General features: G+C 46.8%; 1 protein-coding gene across 1 annotated transcript in view; it reads right to left on the bottom strand.

Annotated features, from left to right (window-relative positions):
- Positions 1-11,990, bottom strand: part of MRPL48 (mitochondrial ribosomal protein L48) — a 98,677-nt gene extending 86,687 nt beyond the window's left edge. Inside the window, exon 1 of the mRNA XM_069640127.1 lies at positions 11,848-11,990. Within this exon, the coding sequence (XP_069496228.1) occupies positions 11,848-11,868 (21 nt within the window). The 5' untranslated portion in view covers positions 11,869-11,990. The remainder of the gene's footprint in view (positions 1-11,847) is intronic.
- Positions 11,991-12,623: the final 633 nt, after the last annotated feature.

The raw sequence follows: 12,623 nt of genomic DNA, 5'->3' as shown, positions 1-12,623 counted from the left end.
CCCTTCTGGCGTCCTGGTAGCGATACTCCTGGAGTGTTTGGCGCCAGCTCATCCGATCTCCCTATCTCTCCCTCCGGTCGGTGGTCTTCGGGGGCCAAGAGAGATGATCCTGCTGGGAGACCGCCCTCGCTCCTTCGGGCAAAACCGCTCCGTGTGGGGCTATCTTTGAGCGGGCACACGCCCCACCAGTCTCCGGCGGGGGCCTCACACTCTCTACACGCTCTTTTTCCTGCTGCTTGTGGTCGTCTGTCCCAGTGACGGCGATGAGTATCAAATTTGTGATCGGATGAGGGTCCAGGACGGGCCCCCGGGGACGGGGGGGCGCAGCGCCCACAGCGTGCTGGTTAGGCCATGTTTTCTTCTGAGTTTGTCTCCAGGCGGGCACTCGCCCTGGGACGGAGCCCAGGGGCCACCACCTGTATAAGTCTCACGCCTTCTTCAACGGCCGTGCCCCGCTGTTGTCCGCAGTACACCGCTCCGATGACCCTCGCCAGGGTCCGTTGGTCGGGGTCCCGGCGCCCCTGTTGTTCGACTCCGTGATCGGGAGCTCGGGTCAAGTGGGCTGCCTCACCTCTGGCGGGATTGGTTGGTACCTTCCCCCCGTGCCGCGGGTCCCCGACAGTGGAGTCCCCGCCGAAGCACCGGCATGCTCTGTGACCGGAGTAGGGTGGAGGGGTCAGGCAGGCTTGCAGTCCTCAACGGCTACTGCGTACCACGACTCCCCGCGCAGCTCTGGAAATGGGCGGGGCCTCCCGCGGATTCTCTCGTTGGGCCGCGGGGCCTCGTTGTTAGGTGTCCGAGGGTCTTTCGGCATCGCGCTTTCACCCGGGGGGTCTCCCGGGATTCACCGCCACTGAGAACCGCAGCTGTTTCGTGGGGGGGGTCGCGGGAGGGGCTCAATCCCTCAATACAACCCAGTTTCGGCGGGAGCGGCGTCTTCAGGCAGCCATCGCCTGTGCGCCCCTTGGTGGCCTCCTGGCCAGGATTTTTACATCTGTATTGATAAGGGATATTGGTCTATATGCACTCAGTGGGATCCTTTCCAGATTTAGGGAAAACCATAATATTTTCCACTATTAGTGATCCAGTAAGGGAACCAAACTCCCACGCTTCATTAAAGATGGTTGCAAGCCTCTGAGCCATTTTATGCAGCAATACCTTTTATATATCGATTGGAAGACCGTCGGGATCAGTGGCCTTTCCTCCAGTCAATCCTGCCACAGCAGCCGCAACCTCACCCTGCTCCTCAGTCAGGGCATTCAGCAGGCACAGATACAGTAGGTAGGTTAAGCCCATCCAGAAACTCAGGAATTAATCGGCTTTGGGAGCGGATGGTACGGCGTAAATCTGTCGATAGAATTCAACAAAAACAACATGTGTTGCTTTAGTGCCCCAAAGGAGAGTCCCGGACCGAACAGCATCAATGAGCTGGGCCTTCTGCCACCCCTTCAAGAGGATAGCCAACGGTCGTAGAGGACGATTACTATTTTCAAAAAAGGATTGAGCACTTGGACAAAAACATCTGAGCTCTCAGTGTGGTGCAGCTCTTAAGTTCCCTCTGACAGTTTGATTTTACCCAGTAGAGTCCTATCCCGTGATGCCGGATGTGCTCGCTCCATGCCCAGCAGATCTACCTGAAGCTGTTGTTCACGCTGTCTCCACCCCTTCAATTTAAAGGCTCATTGCGCCTCAGTGAGGCTTTGAATGCGTCCCAACATCTCACACTATTAAAGCCCTGTCAGATTTTTCGTCCCAGAACAAATCTATGTGTTGCCCCAAGTGCTCCACAATGTCCGAATACTGCAGGGCTGCACTATTCTTAGAGAGGCACAGTCCCAGACAAAGTACTCAGTGGGGCGAAGGGCAGGCGTTTGTGGATTAGGATAGACAGCCCTCTATTGCGAGCATGAATGCCTGCCCAACCCGCCGCTGAACCAGCTTCTCCGATTCAATCCCATCCAGATGGGTCTCCTGGAGGAAGACAATACCCCCCTCTCCTCCTCATCCCACATCAGGCTGAGGATTCTACGGCACTTAATTGGGTCACCCAAGTCCTGTGTGTTCAGGGATAATAAGCCTAACCGTAATCATGTCAGCAAGCTAGCCCCACCCAAGCACACACCAACGGTATTGGGTCTGCCAAGAGAAACACATGTGGCCCAGCAATATCTGGGCCTTTCCCCGAAACACAAATGTTTTTCCAGCCAGTATAGTGCCCAGATCAACGTTATAATCCCCTACTTCATATCCATATTTGGCCCATATGGCACAACAGGAGTGCCAAATAGTCTCCCCCAGCCCGTCCTCCACAACATAACAATAAAGAACAGGAAAAACATTCAAACACTGAATACCCAACTAGAGAGCCCAATTAGAAAGAGATAAAACCAATGCGGAACAGGTAGGTGAAAATTGTCAAATCTCGCAAGCAACAATGATCACAGTTTTGTTCAAAACTGTCGCAATGGTAGAGGGGCAAGATTAGCCACTGGGTTGTAAAAGAAATTCTGATTTCCGCATGACTCATAGGGAATATAAAAGCATGACATTCGTGAAGCCTCATGATCACACCCCCAGGTGATCCATAATTAGCTATGTCACATGATGGAGGTCAACTGTTACATTGAAAGAAGGCAATAGCCTCTTCATGTTGGATGCTGGACCTGTGCACTCCCCTACCCACCCCCACTGGTCGCTGTGGGCCCTTAGGTCACCTGCCTTTTTTCTTTTGCCAGCATGCTCTCACTTTGGATGGGATGTGCTCCAAAGCTCCCTCCTCAGCCATGCAGGCCTATGAGTCCAGGTCGGGGATACAATCCGGGCCCAGAATATCACGACAGCCCAAAAATTTCCAGACCTCCACAGAAGAGTCAAACGAGTGCCATTTCCCACCAAGCTGAAGGCACCAAATAGCTGGGATGTTCTAATAGTAGCGATGCAGCAATCCTTTCAGTGCCTCGAAGATCGGATTGAACTCCCTGCGCCGCTTGGACACCTCCACTGAGAAGTCATTGAAGAGTTGTATCTGCACTCCGTTAAGTCAAATGGGACCATGTTGGTGGTATTCCTTTAAGACAGATAATTTAGCTGCAACTTCAAAAAGCGTATAGTGATGACCTGGGGGAGGCCAGCTTTGGGATTGGCACCATGTGTGCTCGTTTGATAAGGAACTCTTTGGATTCCTAAGATTAAGCACTGACTTCCAAAAAGAATACACAAAGCCATCAAGGTCATCGCCTTCAGAGCCCTCTGGCAATCCGACCAGCCGGACATTGTTGCATCGTGACCGATTCTCCTGGTCACCCAGTTTTGCTCCTAGACGCTGAATCTCCTTAATGGCTGCATTCAATTCCAGGGCCATATTCTGTTGATCGTCTTCTACTGCAATGATCCGCTGTTCATTAACGGTTGTCCACTCAGCCTGCGCATTGATACGACCAGGTATGTCCTTAGGTTCTTTCACCACATCTTGAACAGATAGATTTTTCTCAAGAGTGCGCTGGTTCAGGGTCTTCTTTTCAGCCAAAATGCCTGAAATTGTGCCGTCGTGTTCATGTCACCCTTCTCTGCAGCATCTTGTACCATATTACAAGACCGCGTTCCGACCCTCCAGCCTTTTGGACTGGTGATGCAGCAGTGTGTTTGTGGCATGGACATATCCTGTCCACCACAAAGAGTATATAAGAACACCCTTACCAGTGATCCTCCGCACAGTCCCACCCTCAGGGAGAGTACTGTTCACTCTTTGGTGTACCGCACAAGCAGAGAAGCAGTTGTCAGCCACCATCCGTCCAGGACAGGGAGGTTGATCAGTACGGGCAGCGGTAAGGTCTACAAGCGGGGTTGGAGTCTCGTGGTCACAGGGAGATAAAGGTTGCATCCTGGCATGGGTCACGTGCCCCTCCGCTCCAATGAAAGCTTCTGCTCAATTAAACGCCCCACCATTGTCCTCCCCTGCTCGCTGACGTTGGCTCCAAGTCAGCAGGGATCCTTAGGTGCTCAACGCACGGAGAGCTGTGAATACACCCACAGAGTCCACTCTGATCGACAGGGCTCCAATAATGTGTATTTTGCCAGCTCACTCCACTATCAAATGCAGATATACACTGTGATCATCTCCGGGGTTGGAGTGCATCCTGTTCCCGAGCCAAATCCACATAAGATGAGGCAGGCCACCTCCAATCCTTTCCCGCTGTCCGTCATGGTCTCAGCAGCAGGGGCGTTCTTGTGCTCAAAGGCGGACTGCACTGCACAGCTGCTTCAGGGATAGACACCCAGGCCTCGCTGTTACGCTGCTCCACAGCGTCGGCAGGTTCTGGTGTCCCTGCCCGCCAATTCTGGTGTTAACTGGGTGAAGCACCCTGATCGAAGAGGACAGCCCACTGCAGCTCGCCCAGAGCCGGCATCCAGCGCATTCACTCCTGGGGTGCCATGCTCACCAGCACCATGCCAGCTATGGTCTTCGCTCTACACCACCTATCGGGCAAGGCTTTGGCATCCGCCGTAGATGCAGGTAGCTTCAGGCATCTTGGCTGGATAAAAGCATGCCGTGGGCACTTGGAGACGGAATGAATCCCGCTACAGCGGTTGAACTGCCTATAGCCAGACGTTCCTTGATTCCACATCTCCATCACCCCGTAGCTTCACATGGGGGCAGCCATCTTTCTCGAGCTCTCTGGCGCCCCCTCAGCCAATATCCAATTTTGAAACAGATCCTGACATCCAATGGAAGCGAGGGAAGTTCAGACAGAATAGTTGAAATTGGTGCAGACTTTCTTTTGCCAGCAACAAGTCTGGCTGTGGCATGAACAAAACAAATAAAGATCTACGAGGACGTAGGGCACAGTGGGAAGTGCCAAAAAGAATTGCATTGCCACCATCAACATGGGAAAGCACCGAAATGTGTACAACAGAAATAAAAAAGCTCAGGAGAAATAAAATAAATGCTTAATACGCCTAAATAATGAAATTTGCAAATTGGCAGCTTTGGATTTCATAATAATATGGTCTTTCATAGTAAGCTTGTCTTCAATGTAAACGACATCGGTTTACTACATTAAAGAGCTTGAATGAATTATCAAAAGAAGATAATATAGATAATCACGGTTGGCAGAAAATGTAATAGAACTAGCAAAAATAAATAAAATAGGTTTTTGAGGCATTACATTTTCAAATGGCAAGGGACATACAAGATTCAATGTCCATTAACCACCGTTTTAAAATATGTATATCAGCTTCAGGAAAGATTTTCAAATAAGGATGGGCATCCTCAGCATATTTGTTTAGAGTCATTTTATGTTTCTTGACTAGGGGCCTCATTACACGCAAGGCAGTCAGCCATGGCGCTATTAGCGCCATGGCTCATGCCGGTAAAATACCGGCACCGCCTTGGTGGAAAGGGGATTTACCGCCCCATTCCAAGGTTGGTGGGGCGGTAAATCCCCCTTCCGCCATTGCCCTTCCCCATTCCCATTTCTGCCCCATAGGGCTCTATGGGAATGGGGAAGGCGCTAATTACGGCACCGCAATTTTGCGGTGCCGTAATTAGCTCCGAGGTCCCTTAGCGGGTTGGTTTTTAACGCCTGCAAAAAGAAGGCGTTAAAGCACCAACCCGCTAAGGGACCTCGTAGTAAGGCGGTAATGATTAACGGTCACCGTTATCATTAACGGTGGCCGTTAACCATTACCGCCTTCCGTGTAATGAGGCCCTATATCACCTAAAGGTTCAATATAAAGTTTGAAAAGAATGGGCGCGAGAATCGATCACTGTGGAATCCCATTTAGGACCGGAAGACATCAGGTGGGACCAGAGAAGACAGCTTGTTGGTGAGATGAAACATAAGAGGCAAACCAAGATTACCAGACCTCCCAAACCCATGCGCTCATGTCGAATTTGTAGGGAGTGGGGTGATACTGTATCAAATGCAGCAGATACATCCATTAAGAGCAATAAACAAGGCTTCATTTGAATCAAGATGTATTTTTCTTTTGTTGAATCTGTTTATTGATTTATGCGGATCATATTAAAGCATTGTGAATATCATCACTCCAACCGAATCCAAGTTACATAACAGTCAACAACTCTAGTTGTCATATTTCGAGCAAAGTATATCAAGATTCATTTATATGAACTTCACTAGGCAACACCCAAGGAAGAGGTGGGGCGGGTAATAGTCATATAGCATCCAACTCCAAGACACGTGACAGGGAAGGGTTCACAATTTCATTCATATCATTCAGCTTATACATTTGTATCGGGCAATATAACAATCACGGAGCTCTGTCATCTGAGTGGCAGAACAACGGACGCATGAGAGCATTTCAAACTTCCATATGACCTGTGAGCTCACAAAGAGCCTTAAGGCTCTATGCCACTCTACAGTTTTGACCGTGGACCATTTCTTCATATCCTCCCACCATAGTGCATATATCGGTCCAGCACTCTTTCACACCATTCAAGGTTTCTGGAGGTGGGTTAGCTAGGCGTTGGGAAAGGCTGGAATGACCACATTCCAATGGACTCCAGAAGAAAAGGGTACTGTATCCATGTTGTGGGACAGCTCGGCATGGCATATTGTCTGCTGCCTCTAGCACAGCATACCTCTGTCACATTATTAGCCACGGATAGATTAGAGAGATGCGCACATTTGTTCCGCCACAGACGGATTGGCGATGGGAAGCACATAAATCAGATGGAGGCCATACAAGGGATCTCGTTCAGGGTGAAGGTGGCTGTGAATATCAGACGAAATTGCAAACTCAATAAGACACCAACTGCACACTGTTGTGTTGCTTATGTTGCGAAGGCCCGTTCCAACAATGGCATGCAAATAGGGCACCACTTCAGCACACTGTCATGCTAGTTCCAACATTGCCTGCAGACAACAGCATCACACTGTCCCCAGAAAACGCAGATGTCAGTTTCATTCACTTTGCCTCTAGATAAACACACACATGTGGTTGTGGGGATACCAAAGATTCCTGTGTGGCGCTTTCAAAGAAACACTGTCCACAACATGCTTGCACACACTTATGATCAATCTCCTCTTTCTCTCACACTCTACACCTCTCTCTCTCATTCTCAAAGAGGGATTGTTGTCCATGGCTTTTTGGTGCATCTCTTTCTCCCTCACTCTGTCCCCCGCTCTCTCTCCTCGAGAGATGGTTGTCCATGGCTTCTTGGTGCCTCTTGCCTCTTTTTCTCTTTTTTTTTTCTTTTTTTTTTCTCTCTCTCTCTCTTTTCCCCCTCCCTCCCTCCTTCCCTCCCCCCCTTGGGGCATGTTAGGGAGTGTTTTAATTTTAGTGTTTAATTTCCCACCTTAGAGAGCCCCTCATTCACAAGAACGTGCACACGTGGGCAGCTACCCATACATCATGCACTCACTCATTCACACACATTACATTATATACATATACACACACACACTTACCCAAACATGATGAAGTGTTGCCCTTGTTGTATAAATTGGAAGATCTGTAATAGATGTCAATGTTGCATGGTGGATTGCTGTCAGGTATGACTGTTAGAATATCCCAAACCAAACTATTTTTAATAAAAAATGAACAAAAATCCCAGACAAATTCTACCAAAATATTTCTGTAATTTCTCATTAGGTATTTTTGTATTCGATCATTTCTGCAGATACCTGGTTCGCAGGGCGGCAGGGGGACGGGGCAAATTTGGTGCTACATCACAGATCCAGAGTCAGTGAAGTATAAGACAGTGCAGGAGTACAACTGTGCTATACTAGGAAATAAAGACAACATTGAAAGAAGGCCTGATACATGGAATATATTGGGCAGTGAGCCTTTTTGGGAAAAAGATACCTGGCAGGAGAGTACACCAGGGGATCTATAGAACCCAGAAGGGGATACCTGGCAAGAGAGTATATCAGGGAGACCACTCAAAGTGTATGAATGAAAAAGACATTGTACAAAGATACCTGGCAGGAGAGTATACAGCGTGATCTGAGAATACTACTGAATAATTCCAGGTAAGGGTGTATGCCAGCAAGTCATCTTTGAAGCAGCTGTGTAAAGGAGACCCTCTGCCATCCTTGAAGCAATTCGGTAAAAGAGACACTTTATCATCCTTGAAACAACAGTTGTGTAAAAGAGACACTTTTGCTAGACTTGAGAAACTGTTACATGGAAGAGTCATTCTTGCCCTCCTTAAGGAAGCATATTTGGGAAAAACGTTTTTTTCGCTATCCTTCCTGAAATAATCCAATGGAAGGGAACTACCCTCTGGATTCAAGGACTTCTCTTTTGAAGAAACCATGTTTGTTGGATGTATTTGTTTCACCTTTGAAAATTTTGGTTAAACATAAGTCAGAGACACATGTTCCTTGCACTTCTTAGTTGTTCATTTCTAGTGTGATGGTCAGAGATGTTTTGGTCACAAGGACAGTTTATATAATTTTGATGACAAGACACAGACTGACCTTTAGCTTTAGTTTCCTAGCCAGGGAAACTGTCTTTAGGATAGGGACAGAGAGGCCTTCATCCAACTTTTTTCCCTTTAATAAAAATGTCTGATGTTTAAAACACTACCACCTTGTGTCCGCCACTCGTTTCTGACCCCTCACAATATATTTTATCTATTTTTATTTATTTTGTGTATTTGTAAAGCGCGTGCCCAAAGGCATCTAGGGGCTACGACTTAAGAAGATGGTTACAATTTTAGAAAGTTCAATTAAGTACATTTACATCAAAGAGAATGGTTACAAGTTTTCAAAAGCTTCAAGAAGATACATTTACAAAATGAACAAAAATCAGTTACACAATCAAGGATGTACAACTGGCTGGGAACCGTAATGGTAGCATTTACAATCGTTCATGCTAAATATACTTTGGGAATGTCCTGGCGGTGGCTAGGGCAACACTGTGAATGTTGCGAGCTGAAAGGCAAGGGGCCTATTGTATAAGGTCAGATCTGAATAATAGCGTTTTGAGGTTTTTCCTAAATGACCAGAGAGAGGAGTCATTTCTTAGTTGAGTGGGGAGGGCGTTCCATAATTTAGCTGCTATCAATGGATAGCTAGAGCATACCGCTTTCTGCCTTCTATATCTGGGTGTGATAAGCAGGTTGGTGTAGGTAGACCGAGTAGGTCTATTAGATTGGGTTTTGCTGATCAAGTTGCTGAGATAAGCTGGTGCATTATTCGAGATACATTTGTGTGTAAGCATCAGCATTTTAAGTTTGATCATGTCGTGGACTGGGAGCCAGTGAATTTTCACCTGTTAGGCGAAATGTGTTCATGGAGCGGAATATTCAGTGCCGCGCTGATGGCGTTATTTTGTATAGTTTGACGTTTTTGATGTTTCTTATGCTGGTGCCCGCAAATAGCGAGTTACAATGATCAATCCTGGACAGTATCAAGGCTCTAGCCAGTGTGCTTGAATTGTCTGTAGAGAGGAAAGGCCTGCTAGCTCTTATCAATGTAGCTGCATAGGCAGCAGAGAAGGCTATGGCGTTGAGCTGTCTATTTAATGTGAGGGAGGAGTCGGTGTAGACCCCGCGCGTATTTATTTTGTTGGCGACCGAGATAGTATTACGGTCGATGATGAATGATTTGTACTCTTGTGGGAGATTATTAAACTTTATTACCGATTAGGATTAGCTCGGTTTTATCGTCGTTGAGACACAATTTGTTGAGGGGCATCCAGGCTTGGACTGCCAGATAGATATTGTGTAGGTTTTTGGCATCTGTGTCGTAACAGCCGGTAATTGCTATGAGTATTTGAGTATCATCCACATAGTTTGTATATGTGATACCCATTTTTTCTAACTTGTCGTATAGGAGCTTTGTAAATGCATTGTGAAGGGTAGGCGACACGCAAGAGCCTTGCAGTATGCCACAGGTCAACAGTGCAGGGGGGGCTGCTGAGGTGTCACAGAAAACTCTCGTCGTCCGATTGGAGAGAAAGGATTTGATCCAATTGATGGCTTCAGGCGGGAAGTGGGCCGCTGTTTCAAGGTGTTGGCATAGGATGTCGTGATTGACTAAGTCAAACGCTGCTGAAAGCTCTAACAAGAGAATGATGCAGAGGTCACCTTTATCTTTAAATTGGTCCATTTGCATTTTCAGATCTCGAAGGGCAGTTTCTGTTCCATGGCCTGGTCCAAATCCTGACTGTCTCAGGCTCAACCTTTTGAGCCTGAGACAATCAGGATTTAGACCAGGAATGCATCCAGGAATTTTTGGATCTGCAGATACGCTGCACGACGAGTGATTTTTAGTAAAAAAGGGACTGTGGTGATAGGACGGAAGTTAGTAGGGATGCTAGGGACTAATGTTGTTTTATTCAGCAGGGGTAGGACTCAGGCTTCTTTTAGATCTTTTGGTACTGTATTAGTGGCAAACAAACTATTGATAAGGTTTGTAATAAAAGGCAATACAGGATCAGACAATATCGTTAACATCGAGATATGTGTATATATCTGTCACACATTAAATGAAGATGACAAATCAATAAGACGAAATTAATACCTACTTCAGTGCATATGGATGAGTATCCTACTTGCAATTTTTTGTTAGTATTTCCATTATTGTTCAGATGAATCGATTGCAATTTTAGGATGAGTTTAACTGACAATTAATGTTAGTGTTGTGTTTTGCATGTACTATTTAGTATTAGTGCTGTTGGCATCTCATATGTAGTTGGTTTACAACTGAGCATTTAACCCACAAAAACAATATTGCACTATATATTGTATATCACCATTCAGCCCAAAAATATTGAGATATGATTTTTGGTCCATATTGTCCAGCCCTACCAGAGGGCTGTTCCATGTAGACCCTAGGCCCAATGCCCCTGAAGTTGAGGAAGCTCTCTGCCCCTGACTGCCACTAGCCTCCTGAACACTGTGCGTTTGTAGTCTCAATGCATGCAGCGAGCGACATGCAATGACTTTACAAAGTGCATTTGAAAGTCATCCTTTTTTGAGTTTGGACAGCCCAAACTCAACCAAGAAAATCGTCCGAACTTGAATATGCGTCTCATGCTTTACACACATTTTATTGTCATGGTGACTATTCTTACAGATGAAATGAACACCATACAGTGTGCATTGCATGCTCAGAAGTCATGCACATTTGAATTACTATCACAGACCTGTTTGATAAATTGGTGGTCACTCTTATGGTCCCAAAACGCACCTTAGCTTTTATGCAAAATCAGCCGGAATCCTATATTCAAGGCACCCACATTTTTCGACACCTAGGTCTGCCCCTCAATGAAGAAACCGCTGCCCCCTGGTCCCCTCCTCGCACGCTACCCATCTCCTCCCTTCCCCCTCCGAGTGTGAAGGGGGGTGGGGTGGGGCGGGAGAGTTCAACCAGTAAAAAATGTCCACTTCCAGCACTGATGTTGTCCGGTCCAAAAGTAATGCACTATCCCTTCCTGAGATGTCATTCACGCCCGCAGCCCTACCCCTTGCATTCTAAGGCTAGCCAGTTCGTGCCTTTCAGCCCGCCATGCTTTGCATGCTGGGACTTGATGGTGCATGTTTGTGGCAACAGATACATTATCAAGCCCCAGAATGCAAAGTGATCATGGCAAAAGGAAACTGGAGTCACACAGGTCAGAAGGGAAGATACGGGCTGAACTGCGCCTGCACATTCCTTTGTACTATGTAACGTCTTGGTTACGCATTAGACAGGGTGCCAGGTGTACATCCGCCCTGTCTGTGTGGAGAGGGGTTGGGGGAAATGTTATTTCTTGCATCATGGATCTTTTGTGGAATGCTTTGCTGTGAGGAGGAGAACGAGCTTCGGGGAGAGCAGTGCCTGTATGTTGCCATCGCCTGCGCTTGCAGCCAATCGCATGAACTGCGCTACTCACTGCTGCTCTGGCTGGATTCATTGTACGCTTTTATCGGTTAGCTCGCCTCACTCGTTTCCTGGCTCAAGGCTTTCGTCCACCGATCACCTCTGTGCAGTTCTCGGCATGGGGGACAGGAAGTGAAAACGGACCCAGTGCGTCGCTCCGCCCTCGCTCTATGCTGGGCACTCTAGTTCCGTGTGCAAGAGGTTCCCACGATCAGGCAGAAGAGTTGAGCAGGGCTGATGGACATACAACATTGCATTTCCTTAAATTCGCTCTCTTTTGAATAGCAAAACAGAATTCTTACAATAACAGTGAAGCAATTCGGGGTATTTCATGTTTAAACGTTTTATTGTGATATTTTCATGGAGGTATAAATAACATTAAGATAGATACAACGTGTGTGTGGAGACGAATTTAATCACAGCATTCCATAGTCTTGAATTAGGTCTATACACCAGCTGAGGAAGGTTAAGTACACGACTCACAGGTTTTGTGGCCATGTATGAAAAAGGCCATTCAGTCCTGTTCTGGCTTGGAATTCTGGGATTTGATTTCCTAAATATCAAATGGGAAAGAAGTCCCACAACCCAAAGGGGAAAAATGGAGTAAATAAATCGAGTGGACTGTACCCTAGCTCACAAGCAAATCATAACTGAGCATGCTGTTATTAACTTTGTATTAGTATGAATTTTATATTTAATTAAGAAACAGTCACTTGATTTTTAGACATACATTAAAAAGAGAATGATTGATTTTATATTGAGTTATAACAAGGGGAAAAGGAGAGAAAA

Source organism: Ambystoma mexicanum, chromosome 7q (genome assembly GCF_040938575.1).
Source record: "Ambystoma mexicanum isolate Mex_15411 chromosome 7q, UKY_AmexF1_1, whole genome shotgun sequence".
Classification (NCBI taxonomy): Eukaryota; Metazoa; Chordata; class Amphibia; order Caudata; family Ambystomatidae; genus Ambystoma; species Ambystoma mexicanum.
This window is presented reverse-complemented; position numbering and strand designations above follow the sequence as displayed.